Source organism: Squalius cephalus (genome assembly GCF_949319135.1).
Source record: "Squalius cephalus genome assembly, chromosome: 9".
Classification (NCBI taxonomy): domain Eukaryota; kingdom Metazoa; phylum Chordata; class Actinopteri; order Cypriniformes; family Leuciscidae; genus Squalius; species Squalius cephalus.
In genome coordinates this window covers 14663643-14680486 of record NC_137130.1, presented here as the reverse complement: position 1 = coordinate 14680486, position 16844 = coordinate 14663643, and the positions used below count along the sequence as shown (strand labels likewise).

Sequence of the window (16844 nt, the reverse complement as noted above, 5' to 3'; positions counted from 1 at the left end):
TTATTGTTTAGTCCCTGTGTGTACTGAGGGGGCAGACTGTGGGAGTTATGGAGTGTGGTACCTTCTGATCTATGTATTTATTATCCTCAATGGCAGACCTCTTGGAATGGTCGCAGGATGAGGACGATGCTGAGGGAAGGCGACGGAATAGACAGCTGGGGTCCTGCTGCTGTCGGTCGATGAACTGCTTCATGAAGCTTTCCCTGTGGCACACGCCCACGGGCACACGCATAGCAAATCAGACACACGCAAACACACAAGGGACTTCATGTTTTCAGAGGATTCTTGAGGACGAAGTAGGCATTTAGTGTAAAGGAATAAGTATATTTGCAAGCATGCAGGTTTGTTTTTAGAAGAATGAATCTTTCATGAAAAATCTTGTTTAAATTTGTTTTTCATTTTCTGACAAAGATCTGATTGATGGCTCCCATGGTATTGCTATGCAGTTGACAAGGCATTCTAAAAAGGCTTTTAGCATATAGCCACAGTAGCCGGTTGAAAATCCAGATCTAGTTGCTTACTAATCGAAGACACCACCAAGAAAGCCAAATGATACTCTGGCTCATATATATATATAAATTGGGAGCCTCCTGTAATGTAAGATTTTTTTGCATGTTATCATCCATCAAACGAAAAAGTCTGATCACTTTGAAAAGTAATAGCACACCTATCTTCAACAATTCACTAGATACGAGGTATCATTCAGTGCACATACAGTAGTACCTGATTCTGGGCACAGTGAAGTCTGAAGGCAGCTTGGAGATTTTCACCATCTGCGGTCGATTGGGGAACTTCTCAAAGATCCGTAATCGCAGAGGAAGTTTCTCTTTCGTATCAGCATTGGCTTCGCTCTGTTTCAGCTGTGGAGAGAAGCCAGGAGACTCACTTGAAACAAATGTTACATTCTGTGACTCAACCGAAAGACACTGATAGGCCACATTGTGTTTTCACACATAGCCCTCAAAACATTTGGTTACAGTCCAAAATTAACATAAGTTATCCATCTCTACTCCTGATTACCCCTTTTGAAAACTCAGCTAGTCTTCAAGTAGAATGCAAAGAGTGTATTTTAAATTCAGTTCCTCACTTCTGCTGGTGAGAGAGGAAAGGGTTAGCCTGTATGGTGCAACGCTCTGAATTAATGTGCTCCTCTGAGGCTTAACTGACTTCGTGTGCCCAACCTTTTATCTTTCCCCATGTCTATCAAGCAACATAAAGGCCTCGGATGATTAGGCCGGAGCACACTAGAGGACCGTTTCTCATTCTCCTGTCAGAAGAGATGCATAAATTAAAGTGAATAAGATAAAACCAAGATGACAGATTGCTTCATATTTTCTAAACATACATATGAATGCACATTAAAAACATCTACAGAATGCTCTATTGATATAAAAAACAAACAAACAAACAAAAAACATGTAACTATAATTTTATTCACTAAAACAGTAACACTCATGCTAACAAAACCCTAACCATAACAACATTTGTTAATTTTTTTTTTTTTTTTAGAGAATATGATGTTCGTTTGCCAGGATTTAAAAGCAAAACATTATGTTAACAGAGTGCTGTTCTGCTAGGCTGTCCAAAGATGGCAGCAGCGCACAGCCTCAACGCAGTTATCCATCCATTACAATGGCTGTCAACTAGTTTTGCTTCAGGACCCAGATTTTACATAGATATCAAGTAGAAACCCAATACAGCTCCAACACTGTTTACCATGCAAAAATAAATCAAACAAATATGTCATTATAACCTAATGTTTAAAATTTTTTTGTATGTTTTTTTAAGCCAAAAAGGCACAAAACAGTGATTGGCACAAACTATGTTTATCCTCCTAGCAAGTGAAACTCTATTTTTTTTTTACAGTATATTGTGTAGGTTTGTTTATATGGTATTGATGATGCAACCTGTCTCTGCCGGCATCTTTCTAATTTGTCTAGCTTCTACCTTGTGACATAAATTTGTGCCAAAATACCATAGAGTTAGATATGCCTGTTTATTTTGTTATCTAGGCATGATTTTATGGTTAGTTTTATTTTATTTTCTCACTAGGACCCTCAAAAAAGACCCACAAACCATTTTTGGTTCACTATCTACCAACATAGTGCCTATTAGGGAAGCAAAACAAAACCACAATGAGGACACATTCACACAACCAGGCTAAAACTGGTCAAACAAACAAAAATGTCATGAATAACGGAGAGCAATTAATTTAATTTAATTACATATGAAAGGAAACATTGAAATTCTTTAACTGAAAGCGTCTGAGCGCCTGTAGATAAATAGGATGCATTTCTGATTAAGAGTGAGAAACACCAAAATTAGGTTCTCTGATGACTGCTTATCTTTAGAAATAAGCAGGTGACCTGGACCCTTCAGAAAATTAAAAGAATTTGGCAAGAGTAACCAAGAGGAACCGACAAAAAGAGAGATAAGCTAAAAATGTCACTGCATTATATTACTGTATTATGACTCATGATTTTTTTCATTCATCACTTGAATTGTCCGTACATTCAGACATTAGCAGTGCACCACACATGCTGTTCTTTCATAGAGTTACAGACAGCAGGTCGTGTTCTGGGCTGGAAGGGAAGCACTACTTTGAAGAGGTTGTGCTAATGTTGCTGAAAGCCTACAGTGAGGACGATGCCGTTGGATGCTTGAGCCAAGAGGAAATGTGCTCAACATGGATCTTGATGTTTTCGATGTTTTCAATGTTTTCAGATGAGAGTAATCGCCTACTCAAACCAAATGTGGCATGCCGGTGTTAAGAAAAAATTGCTTTAGCGTCACCAACATGCTGGGTTGTGCAATGTAACCAAAAGCTCATGGAATAGGTCCGAACGAATGTTTGTGGCCATTGTGAAATGGATCCATTGTTTATATACAACAAACATTCACAACAAATATTCAGACTTGGTATGAATAGTACTTAAGGGAGGAAGAATGCATTGGGAAACCGACCGCTTGCTGTGCTTTCATATTCTTGGCTGCTTGGTGGAAAACATAAAAACCGGTTTAGTCTGCACAAGAGCAAATTTGGATTTCCCTGTCTCCTATCCAAAACAAAGTCTATATCTGTTTCCGGGCAACTTTATTATAAGAGTGTGTGTTTGAAATCTCACAAGTCCCAAAGGCTCCAATCAATAGCTCTGCACTCTACAGGGTGGCTTCATCTCTGCGTTTTACTCGGCAACAGCCTCTGATTAGCTCTCACACAAAGACACACGACACGGAGCACTGCGGAGAGAATAGGCGCTTCTAAGTAATACCAACACAATTGACATCGCTCAAGTATAAGTACCCAGATAGCATGGTGACATTGATACAATGTTGAGTTTTGATCCAAACCATCATTTTGGTTGAGATTGACATTTCAGTGTTTAAAGTGTGTTGGATCAGCATTGAAATTTTGATGAAAGCCAACAGCACACATGGGTGGAGACAGTGACATTGAACTAACAGTGATTTGTAGTTGATGAGCACAAGATCATTCAGGCATGTATCTCTGCAGAACACTAGTGGGTGTTTCTCAATCAGTGGGGCGTTCAAACCACAATGGGCATTTTCAACCGCTTTACCCGATTTGCTCTAATCCACTGAGGGCCTGGTTTAGGGGTGGGCCTTCATGATTTTAGCAAGTCTGTTGAAAAATGGTTGAAAAACATTTATTGTAGTTTTAAACTGGCCACTGACTGGTAAACACCCATTTTTGTTTTGCATGTGCACTTCTCAGTAGTCTAATGCTTCCTCATTAGAGAAAAAAACATAGATGCATCCTATACAGAAGTCTTGTTTGTTGAAGCACCTGACATACTTACATGAATTCTCTAGCACAGTTTCAAACAATGGTGCATCTACTTTATTTCTTTGTTCCTTTGTTTTGTGTACTTATTTGCGTTTGATTTGTGTTGTTACTCACTGTAATTAGATAGATTAAAAAGTTGTTAAAGTGTCTGAATAAAGCATCTATTTTTCTCCATCTTAAAAAATGCACCTTGCTTTAGTAAAGTTTATTAGGAATTTCCTGAATAAAGTTCTAATGTCATTTAACAGATTTCTTGAAGTGCAGGAGACATGAACATGAGTAAGAATGTTACACTGCAAACATAGCCCATGTCTTGCATCCGCCAGTGCTTGCATGCAGAGCACATTGCTCCTTTAGAAGGAGTGAAAGCAGATGAAGATGGACAATTAAAAAAAAAAAAAGAGAAGCACCCTTCTGATAATGCTGACATTGATTATACACTGAGTTGTTGTCGACAGCATAATAACCTGACCTGGGACTTGATGATATCCTGTGCCTTATCACTGCTTAATCAGGTAATCATTCATTTTCCTGAATCTGCATTAAATTTGAGAAATGTATCTGATTTCCATTCAGTTTAGCTTGTTTCCACTGAAACAATAACAAAAAACATATTGTGCTTATTAAGAAAGTGACTGACATGGCTATGTTGTGATATTTAAAGAGATTAAGGTCTACATAAGGTGAATCTGCAGCTTCAAAAGGATAGTTCAGCCCGAAATGAAAATTCTGTCATCATTTATTCACCCTCAAGTTGTTCCAAAACTTTTTGAATTTCTTTCTTCTGCTGCACACAAAAGAAGATAGAGTGAAGAATGTTGGTAACCAGAGAGTTGATGGTAGCTATTGACTTCCATGGTATTTATTTCCTACTATGGAAATCAATGGCCACCATCAACTTTCTGGTTACCAACATTCTTTAAAATATCTTATTTTGCTTTCCTTTAAAGAAATTTTCATTGAAAAAACCTAAGCTCTTTTATTCTACAAGATAAACTTGTTACTTGAATGCTATGTATAGTTTCACAGAAGAGATATAGTTAATGGCTATAGCTCAGAGGTGTTTGTTCCTCTTTATGAAGAGTTTAGCTCCAACTAGTGGTGGGTCATTCATGAACGATCCGGTCATTGCCTCTGTCACGTGACAAATGAACGAAAGACTCGGAAGGTAAAGTAATTATCACAGTAATAAAGTAATTATTAAATTACTTTATTACTTTATTAGACCTTTATTAACCCCCGCAGATCCGTGTCGAGCACTCTAATCATGAATAGATGGACTTCCAAAGTCAAACAGCCATTCACTCTCATTATCAAGCTTGGAAGAGCCAGGACATTTTTTAATATAACTCTGATTGTATTCGTCTGAAAGAAGAATGTCATATACATCTACAATGGCTTCAGGGTGATTAAATCATGGGCTAATTTTCATTTTTGGGTGAACTATCCCTTTAAGATATAGGGGTGAAGTGCCAGTGGTTGTTCTGTAGGCAAACAACAGTGCCTTGAATTTAATGCGAGCGGCAATTGACAACCCGTGAAATTTTATGAGGAAAGGTGTGACGAGTGCTCTTTTTGGCTATTTAAAGACCACTCTTGCAGCAGCATTCTGGATCAGTTGTAGAGGTTTGACAGTTGATGCTGGAAGGCCTGCCAAGAGAGCATTACAATAGTCCAGTCTGGATAGAACAAGAGCTTGGACAAGGAGTTGTGTAGCATACTCCGATAGGAAGGGCCTGATCCTCCTAATGTTGTATAAGACAAATCTGCAGGACCGGGCAGTTCTAGCAATGTGATCTGTGAAGTTGAACTGATAACCAATCGCAACTCCAAGGTTCCTGGCTGTCCTGGATGGAGTTATGGTTGACGAACCCAGGTGAATGGAGAAGTTGTGATGAAGTGCTGGGTTGGTCGAGACCAAAAGCAGTTCTGTCTTTGTAAGGCTGAGTTGGTGGTCCTTCATCCAGCAAGAAATGTCTGTCAGGCAAGCCGAAATGTGAGCATCTACCATCGGATCATCTGGTTGGAATGAGAGGTAGAGTTGTTTTATCAGCATAGCAGTGATAGGAAAAAACATGTTTCTGATTGATAGATCCTAGTGATGATAAGTAGATGGAGAAGAGAAGTGATCCAACCCCCGAGCCTTGAGGCACCCCAGTAGTTAGACGTTGCGTCGTAGACACCTCACCCCTAAATGACACCCTGAAGGACCTACCTGAGAGGTAAGACTTGAACCATTGGAGTGCTGTTCCAGAGATGTCTTTCATCTTGAGGGTTGACAGGAGGATCTGGTGGTTAACTGTGTCAAAAGCAGCTGACAAATCCAGCAAGATGAGTACTGAGGATTTGGAAGCTGCTTTTGCCAGTCTCAGAGCCTCAATAACCAAGAGCAGGGCAGTCTCAGTTGACTGTCCGCTTTCGAAACCAGACTGGTAGTTGTCCAGGAGGTTGTTCTGTGCAAGAAAGGTAGAGACTTGGTTGAACACGACTCGTTCAAGTGTTTTAGCAGCGAATGGAAGAAGGGATACCGGTCTGTAATTTCCTAGAAGTGCTGGACTTAGAGTGGGTTTCTTAAGTGGAGGGGTTATCTGAGCCTGCTTAAATGCTGTGGGAAATGTACCAGTGTGAAGAGTGGTGTTGATGATGTGAGTGAGTGTGGGTACATCTGAAGAAGAAATGGCTTGAAGGAGATGACTGGGTATAGGATCAAGTGAACAGGTAGTAGGGTGATTGGAAAGGTTGAGTTTGGAGACTTCTGTCTCCGAGAGTGGAGAGAAGGAAGGGAGAATGTGTATGTCAGCAGTTGAGATGTGCGTGTCGATTTGTGGAGTGGAAAATTGGCCGCTGATGGTTGTTATGAAGAATGTGGCAAAGTCACATATGAACAACCATATAAGAACAGATAGCCGAGGAGGCTCACAGAGAGCCATACGACATAGCTCCACTGCTCATTCCTAGCTCCTAAGAGCGGAGGCTTCAACTTAACAACTCTCTAAAACGAGTTCAAGTCTAACTACGTTCTATGACAATACTGCTTACAAAGGAGGCTCCAAGGGAGCTCTACAACCGATATTGCTATCCTAGCGGAGCTCTGATTGGGTGGAAATGGAAGGCTCACGAGAGCTGGGCAATTATAGCCGGAAATATATCGCTCATCTAACCGGCTGAGCTATGGCAGATCTAATCTCTCTGTGGCGCAAGACACAACATCCAAGCAACTCGTCGTATGAGTGACAGGAAGGCTGTGAGAATTCAGAAATTATATCGTCCTAAACAGCCACATCCTGCTCTTCTTGGCTTGAAGCCAGGGGTGCACTCACTGCCAGATCAGAGGATGTGAGCAATAACAGATCCTCATCTAGCAGCTCGCCCTCGTCAGCTACCGAAGAATGAGAAATTGCCATACCGTTCTCGAATTCCTAGGCAAGCTCCATCTGAGAGCCCCACGATCTCAGTTTCATCCTCGCCTCAGCTGCAGCAGGTCCCGATTCGCGGGGCATAGATGATTGTCCCAATTACCTCGAGAAAAGAGACAAACGAGAGCGGAGTTTCTTCATAGAGAAACTCCTCGCCCAAGCATATCACGCACAGATCGTGTCTATCATCAAATGTCTGACAGCACTGCACACTCACTTCCTAAATTTCACTGCCATAACTGCCTTCAACACGTCACAAACAAAAGACTCCTGAAGACAAGAAAGAGGATGATGTGTACTACAGGCGCCCAATTTATACTCTGGTCGCACCAGTAGTGACATGGCCAATGTAGTCGTTGGCCAATGTCATTGTTGTGTTTTGACACGTCCTTCAGACACCGGTCATGTCGGAGGCGTTCTCCATTAGTGTCCTAGGACACATTGCATGTTCCCATTTGAAAGGGAACTAATATGAAGGTAAAAGAGTAGCAAAACTCGAGTGCACGTAGATGTGAATTTGAGAACTTGTACAATAAATATTCGTACTTGTACATGAACATTTACACTCACAGCATATATATATATATCTGTTTTGGATCCACATGAGGGTGAGTAAATTATGACAGAATTTTCATTTTCAAGATGTGGTAAGTACACGTGATGGAGTGCTGAAGAGGAAGGTAAAGACACATCAAATCAGCACAGCTAGAAAGTGAAATCCACTGATCAATAAACAGATCAATATAAAATAGGCCGATTTGCATCTTTACATGACTGCTAGCTGCATTTCTTATATTCCCGATGGCTAGTGAAAAGTCTGCATGTAGTGCATATTTTTTTGTAAGAATGGCGTATGGCTGCAGCTCTTCATAATAATGAATCATATGTAGCATTTTTCATAAATCATAGCAGTGAGAGCCATGCATCTAAAATAAGTATGTTGGCCTTGGGACACATTAAGGTGATCCATTCACTCCTATTCACACATTCTTTCCAATTTCAGGCTCAGGTGAACCATACTAGACTATTCTCCAAGTCCCCTGCCTTTCTAGAAGACAAGGGTCTGCTTGGTCTGTGGCACATTAACAAAGGAGCCTGTAACAGCCTGTTGTGCTCCCAGCATCATGAGTGATTGGTCGGTCTACAAATCTGTATGTCACCATCCAACAAATTTACTCTACAGGCCATTAGGCACATTTATGCTCCAGTTAGGTCACCATAATACAGTGGAGAATTAATGTAGACACAGGTAATAATGTCTAATGGTGTGTGTGTGTCTGTGTGTACTTGTACAACTAAGAATATTTGAATAAAACAAGAATATTTTTTAGGCTCAAAAGTCTTCGGTGTGAAATTGGCAAGACTATAGCAGCAATAAAAGTGATATAGTTCACACAAATGAAAACTCATGTTTTTAAACTCACATTACTTTCTTTCTGTGGAGCAAAATAGAAGATATTTTGAAGAATGAAACTGTTTTTGTCCATTCATAATCAATGGGGCCTAAAACAACATTGGACCCCATTGACTTTCATTGTATGAGCAAAAACACATATTTTTTATAAAAAAAAAAAGTTTTGAATGACACGAAGATGAGTAAATGGTCTAGTGCAGGAAAATAATAAATTGTGGGTCTATGTAAACATGCACGAGACACATCATGTGCCATTTAGTTCTGCATTTTTAACATGCTGTGTTAAAGTTAAAACAAGCTAAGAATGAGGTAAAGTTTTAAAAATGCTCCAGACCAGTAGAACACATCCTGTGTAAATGACCCCTGAGTAGAGAGCAAGGTTCTCAGGTTCACTTTTCAGGTTCCATTTCAGTTAGACTGCTGATTTAGTTCTAGCATGCATGATAAACATACATTACGCATGCCGCTCTACTCTGCTCCAGACTTGGTGAACTTCCATAAGCAGCCCAGGGGTAAAGGGGTCATTCTCTCCTTCTCATTTAGTATCTAATGAGGCATGGTGCTGCATAGGCTATAAACTCCCAGACCTCTTAGAGGCACACCTTTGCCACCAGAGAGACTGACTGGCTGAATACTTAGCATGGCGAGAGTAGTGCAGCATGGCAAGGCAAACTGTCTGATGTTCCTCAAAAAACTCCTGTGTGTATATTTGGGCAGTTCTCATGACCAGACATATCCCCCACTGGAGTTTCATTCATGATGAACACAGCTGGATTTGATCTTTGCTCCCTCCAGTGTAACTAATTATGGCATTCAAGGACTAACAGAAATGTCTGCAAATAAATATGACATAAAGTCATGGTCTTATAAAGAAAACATTTAAAGGCATTGACAAATCATTTTACTTCCCGGAAATTTTCTTTTTTTCAAATCGGTCACTTTATTTTGCTGTTATTGCCATAACCTTTAATTATCAGTAAAATCACAGCAATTTAGAAAGATATTTGGCCATATATGTTTGCCAAGTTTACATGCAAAAATCTAACATTTAGTGGGGTGTAATACTGGGCAGACACTACAAGATATTCGGGGCGATTTCGGACTGATTTCTCCCCTTCTAACAATCCTAGGTAGAGTCCCGATTATCTTGATGGTTCTATAGATTTTATCAGATTTTCCCGTGGTGTGAGAGAGTGACTGAATCAGAAGAACGTCGGAGCCACCCCGATCTCGAATCGTAAATATTCAACATGTTGAATATTTACGATCAGAAATCCTGTTGTGTGGGGGGAACCCCGAGGACAAACGGGCGCACGATCTGGAGTTTATCACGTGAAACAAAACAATACCCAATCAGAAAGCAAGCTGACGGAAGACTCACCTCCAGCTCGTGCTGTAACATGTAGGGCCCTATCTTGCACCCAGCGCAATTGACTTTGTACACCGACGCATGTATCATTCCTATTTTGCACCCGCGCACAGCGGACTTTTCCCTCCACAGACGCACGTCGGTAAACTAGGATATACATTTGCGTTTCCCGGGGCGGTTCAGCGCAAAGAGGAGGCGTGTTCCGGCGCAAGCGTTCCCTGATGCTATTTTGCAGGTTTAGAAAACAATTCCGGCACAGACCAGGAAAAACCTAGTCTAAAGTCAGTGGCGCGTTGCGCATGTTATTCAAATGCTATTTTAAGGGCACATGCTTGGCCATAATCAATGTAGCGTGTGCACAACGCACATGCACTTTGATTCTCTCATCTACACAGAAGCAGCAGTTTCCATTTTTGCAAATCAAACATTATTACAATAGATAGATAGATAGATAGACAGTTTATTATAAAAGCATAAATCTTGCTTACACATTTACCCAAATTATCATACGCCTGTTTAACCGAAGTTAATTTGGGTGTGTTTCTCCATCCCCAATGTCACTTCTCTGTGTTTTACAGCCCTGACGAGAACGTCGGTCTCCTCGGCTGTGAACCGCTGCTGGCACGCGCCTGCCTGGCAAATCCGCCGTTATAATAGCAATCCGCTATAGAACAAGCGCGTCTGTTCTTTAAGGAAATGTGAGATGTCGCTCTGATTGGTTTATTTCACGTTATGCCCAAACCACACCTATGAATAATGAAGCTAATTCTGACCAACCCATTTTAGATTCGCATCGGGCACAAGAGTCATTTACCCCGCCGGTATAATAGCAACAGCGCCGAGACCCGCCCACAAAGTTACTTGCGTTTCGCGCTTGATACTTGCGTTTCAGACCATTAAAATAGTGCCCGTAAAGTCCATGTTCACACCATCTCCACGACTTAATCTAAAAAAAAAAAATCCCCCCCACAAATTTTATGTAAAAAGCTGTCCATACACTATAAGTGCCATTCTTCTTGCCGGTCATCCGCCATGTTCGTTTACTATAAAATCACGTTCGATGTGAGAGATTTTGCAAGATTTCCCATGTTACAGACGGGACTCTGTTGTTTGTGAATGGAATCTGTTAGTGTGTGGTGTGCTTTCCTGGTCACATCACAACACTCTACACACTAGGGGAGCAAAACGGTTAAATCTATGATTTCTTAAGCATTTCTTAAGGCCCCAGTTTAAGCAGATCAAAAACGTACAAATAAGATTGTCCAAGAAAATTCATATGAATTTGCCACTGTAACAATGTTAAAGGCTCAGGGAACAAGGAGGCTGGAACTGGCGAACGATCAACTAACTTTATTTCCAAAATAAACAAACAACAAAACGAAAGTAAAGCAGCAGCCCCTAACTGATGCATAAATTAAAACAAAACAAAAACATAAAGTTCAGGCCTGGTCCTCACTCGTCTTGCACTGTCTTCACTCCTCATTTAATCCCTCCGGAGCTCCTCCATGAGACTCGAAACCAGTTTGCATGGAGCGAGGCCGGTGGCCGCTCATTAGCACTCACGTCACCCACCTCACTGCATTCCCATGGCTCTCGGCCCCGCCCTGCTTGCCACAACCACCAATGCAGTAAATTGTAAAATACTTACAAAATGTCATTAAAGTGTGTTGGAATATGACCAAATACTGGTCGGTGCAACCTAGTTGACAATTACAATTACAAAGAAATGTAACAATTACATTTCTTTGGAATAACGCAAACTGATGAATCATACATTATAAGACCAGCAAAGTCTCAAGGTAAATAAGGTCAATTTTGATTTTATGTTGAAACCCCATCATAAAAAAGTGGGCTGCTGAAAGGATGAAAACGGGTCTATGTTGAAGATGGAACACACACACACAAACAGTGTCTGGGGCAGCAGACATCTGGATCAGGTGCAGCAGTGAGGGTAGGTGTGGAACTGATGCACTGGAAGGCATTTTATGGACAGGGCTGTGACTGAGGGTCCTTTCTGTCTATCGCAGCCAGAGGGAACCAGCATGTGTGTTTGTGTGCCTGTGTGACAAATTGTTGACGCCACACTTTTTAGTCTGGGTGTGATGATATACAAATGTGTATGTATGTGTGTGTGTGTGTGTGTATACACTCTATGTGTGTTAGTACATCTGAGTCCCGTTGCAATTTTTGTTAGGAATTTCTGAGCAGGACCAGATGTGCTTTGTGCAGATGAGTGCAAGAGATGGAAAATTAACAGAAAACAAAACAAAGAACGAAAGAAAAAAAATGCCGGAGATGATTTTGTCTCATGTGAAAAGAACACATTGTGTGCTTCAGCTGCTGGAAGCAATTTAATACCCTCAGAATTTTTATTTATTTTTTATCAATTCCTGCAGTTTATCTTTGTTTCATCCACAAACACAGCAATAATTTCATACTTGACTTCTTTATCTGTTACTAGACCTGGCTGTATACCACCAAACTGAGTTTGGCCCACTCTGGAGCTGCTTCTTACACACTTAAGGTCCTTGCACACTGAGTCCGAAATTTTCACATGCACTTTTGCGTATTCGTCATTCGGTGGCTCAAAACACCATTCATGCTTGCTACGGATGCGAAAAACGCAGAAAATCGAGCCCGATTTTTTTATGATGGACGAGAGTTTCAGAGGCAGTGTGTAAGCGTGATTGACAAAACGTGAGGTTGTATTTATTTTTTAATGTGCGAAAATTTCGGACGCGAATTTTGGACTCATTGTGACATTTACTGTAAATTGACTCCAAGAAGCCAGGCAGTCAAGTTAAAATATCAGTCGCACAAGCACACACTTCTGTTAGAAGGGTGAAGAAAACTGTTAAGAATATATCTAGGTCATATTAAATCTATTTTTAGGACCATTGAGATTTGTTACATTATTTTCATGGTAATTAAAGATACCCACACAATCCAGTTATTGTGCATAAAAATAATGATATACTATTTAAATATTTGAAATATATTATAAAAAAGTAGTGTACATCATTCTGTTATTTTCTGAACTGTATTTAATAAAAAAAGAAACAATTAAATAATAAATATTATTGAGTCCATACAGGATGAATTTGATTACTCTAGTACATTAAAAAGAGAATGAGATTTTTTTTCAATGGGAATTAAAAAAATATTTCCCAATGCAAATAAATAAATAAATATTTATATATATTTATATATATATATATATATATATATATATATATATATATATATATATATATAAATTGATTTGATATGATTCTTTGTGGGATTAACCTAGAGAACGTATTCCATAAGGAGTGGGAGCTGTAGGCACTAGATGGCAGTGTGGTAAGACCCTAAAGAACATTTGACACCAAGCACGTATACAGTAGTTGACACTGTGACCTTTTCTTAAGTTCAATCTTTAGATGGTTCTTTAATATCATAGAAAACATTCCATTCAACCAGCTAGGAAATAAGACTGTTAAACAACCTTACTGCCTTCAGGTAACAGCACCATTCCTTTGTAGAAAAAGTATTCATGAATGGATGCTTCTACTCTGCAATATGACTCGCAATGAGTGTATCTATTAACTAGTGTTTCTTGTTAAAGTATAGCATTGCTCATACTTAGGGTTAGGAGTTTTGGAAAAATTGTGGTGGTTTTGAAGAGATAAGCACTACTCACATTGTCTTAAGGCAATGTAAAAAAAAAAAAAAAATAGTGGGCTTTTATTGTCAACAAGTACTAAACTGTTTGAACTTTGACACACTAGAAGGTTTTGATTTGAAGCATGTAGTATGCACTTCTTGAAAGAGTACAGGACCTCAGTTAACAAACCAACCATGGTCCCAACACCAAACCCTCCCTCTCCTTCCCTTAGGGAAAGTCCTCCCTTTGATTTCTGTCAATAAAAAGATAAACATTTCCCCTATCAGCTCTAGACACTACTCATTGCCATTTAACCGGAGGAAAGTAATGATTTCTTGATCATCAATCTCTGCCATCAGAGAGGGAAATAGCTTGTGACCGGCCAAATGAACAGACTGCATCAGGAGATGTGGCACAAAAGGTGATGTGTAACAAATGGTGGTCAGGTGTCACGAGGGAGACCGGCTTATTCAGGTCATGATTTGTACCACTTTTCTTTCAACATTTGAAATTCCACTAACCACTTTTGCACATTTGACTCAACTGTGCACAGTATAAATTAGGCTGAAAAAAGTATTTACAAAATGTAATCTATACTTTGCAACAATTCGGTTAATCGGCTTAATAAAATATGTTTACATTTATATATACCAAATTTTCTAATATTACTTTTTCGTTGTGCTTTAATGACTGGTCTCCCTCCTCTTATTTTTCTACTGGCAGCTATAAAAACAACTGTGTATATAGTTTTGTGCAAATAAAACTAAAACTAAGTGTTAATCTCTCTGTTACATGTATGCTCTGTTTTGGCTTAGTTTCATTGTGTTTTGGTTCTGTTCCTGTTTGCCTGTATGCCCTGTCATTTGACCTAGTTTCCTAGTGTGTTTGATTAATGATTCCGTTGACCTGTCCTTCAATTAATTAACTCATTATAGTTCCCCTGTGTATTTAATGCCCGGTACATATTGCACGATTTTGGGCTGTCCTAGACTAAAGATGACCAATCGTGGTGGTTTCTGTGGTCGTGGCTCCTAAACGGTGCGATAATTTTCCGACAGAATGTCCATTAACAAAATTTGCATGCCAAGTTGGCCTCTCTTCCCTAGACATGACTGCTTCCATATTCTCCTCTTTCGCTTCCTCTTTTTTTTAAGCGCACATAAAAAACACATTTACCAAAGTGCAATTAATCTTGCTCTATTGTTTACCACGAGCGCATGCTGATGACGTTTTATTCTTCTATAATAACTTGGTCGTAGCCTACAATTCGTAGCCTATTATTCAGCAAGGAAGCATTCAATTGATCAAAAATTACATTAAGTTTACATTGTTAAAAAAGTTCTATTTCAAATAAATGCTATTTTATTTAAAATTTAACAAATTTTCTATTCAGCAAAGAATCATGAAAAAAAAAAAAACAGTACCATGCAAAGTACTGTATTAAGCTGCACAACTGATTTTAACATAATAAGAAGAAATGTTTCTTAAGCACTAAATCAGCATATTAGAATGATTTCTGAAGGATGTGATGAGACACCGAAGACTGGAATAAAGCTTGCTATAAATTCAGCTTTGCCAAATTTAATGTATAAATTACATTTTAAACTATATTAAAATAGAAAGCTTTGAATAGAAAAGAGTTAGTGAGCAGAAGAGACATTAAAAATGACCTTAATCTTAATGTATAAAATCATATTTAGTGGTCCTTGGCATCAAAACGTTTGAAAACCCTTGATATAAAACAACTCTCTGGGCATCTCCTTCTCAATCATCACAAATCACCTCATATTAGGGCTGGGTATTGACACAAATTTCACAATTCGATTCGATTTCGATTCACAAGCTTGCAATTCGATTCAATTTCGATTCCGATTCGATTCAGTATTGATTATTTTGGATATCAGGTACAATACATGGCAAATTTTCTCAAAGAAAACAAATCTCTTAACTAACGCTGTAAACCTACTGTTGTAGCCTACTAAGCTTCATTAGCCTACTATAATATTGAAGGTAAAAATGAACTGATTTGTATACAAACACTTAAATTACACTTTTATTTAATTTTATAATAATAAAGTTATATGAAATATAAACATTTAAATGGTGGCTGTCATAAAAACTTGCCAGATTTATTCAAACATGCATTAAATATTGAAGAACATTAAAAATTATAATGAATATGTAATATGCTGCATATATTTAGCAAAATGCTCCTCTCTAGAGTTCATTTTTCTAGATGACTAACAAGTTTATGGTCACTGGATATGGTTTTCTGAGGTAAATGTGACGTTACATGACATTGTTTACAAGCTGTTTTACTGACGTCTTTCCACGGTTGAAGCACTGATTGAGCAATTCCATGTGACATGATACGGATTTCGATAAGTTGTACTCTATCTTTTAAGACACTTGCAGATGCTCATTCATGTTTATTTCACACTGTAACTGGTATTATTAAGGCGGAAGAGAAGGTCATGTGCGCTCCGCGCTGCTGCTTCTCTTAAGCTGAGCTGCGCCAGAGCGATCTCACGCCACAGTGCCAAAACGGTAATTATGCTTTTGAATTGAAAATGGACGTAATTTGAAATCTGAGACTTTGTTTCATATCAATAGTAACAAAGCACAAAGATTATTGCGATTTATTGGATGGGATGCGTGCTACAATGTTCCATTCATTCATCAACTGAAAACAGGATGACTAATCGATTATTGGGATTTAAGAATCAATATCGGTTCGTAAAAATGAGAATCGATTAAAATCGAGAAATCGATATTTTTTACCCAGTCCTACCTCATATGCAAAGCTGTTTGAACAATTCATTAAAAATTATTTAAAAAAAAAATTGATGGAATAAATGCATGATTTCAATCTGTGCTAATGGGAGAAGAGTGCAGCATGAGCAGGTATGGTCAAGTTCTGACAGGGAAGAGGGAAGCTCATTATACACTTCCTCTTATCACTGGCTGATCTGCAACGTGTGGAACACACTGGATATTCATTAGCTCTCCCTCCTCTTATCCTGTCGGGTTTAATTACTAATGATCCTTTCTTTGTGCTTTTGCAGGTGCCTGCCACGATGCCTGACAAATTGAATCTACGCTCACAAAAAGGAGACTTCTGTAGAGGGGTGTGTACAATTTCCGAGGTCTTTACTTAACCCCAGTGGTGGTTGCTTATAGTATCTCCTTCC

At 39.1% G+C, this 16844-nt stretch overlaps 1 protein-coding gene across 6 annotated transcripts in view; it reads right to left on the bottom strand.

The window, feature by feature from the left end:
* nalcn (sodium leak channel, non-selective) overlaps nucleotides 1-16844 on the bottom strand; it is a 116776-nt gene that overhangs the window by 33152 nt on the left and 66780 nt on the right. For all 6 annotated transcript variants that reach the window (XM_079881245.1, XM_079881242.1, XM_079881244.1 and 3 more), the window contains 2 exons: nucleotides 724-860; nucleotides 62-203 (listed from right to left, as the gene is read on the bottom strand). In XM_079881245.1, the coding sequence (XP_079737371.1) occupies nucleotides 62-203; nucleotides 724-860 (279 nt within the window). The remainder of the gene's footprint in view (nucleotides 1-61; nucleotides 204-723; nucleotides 861-16844) is intronic.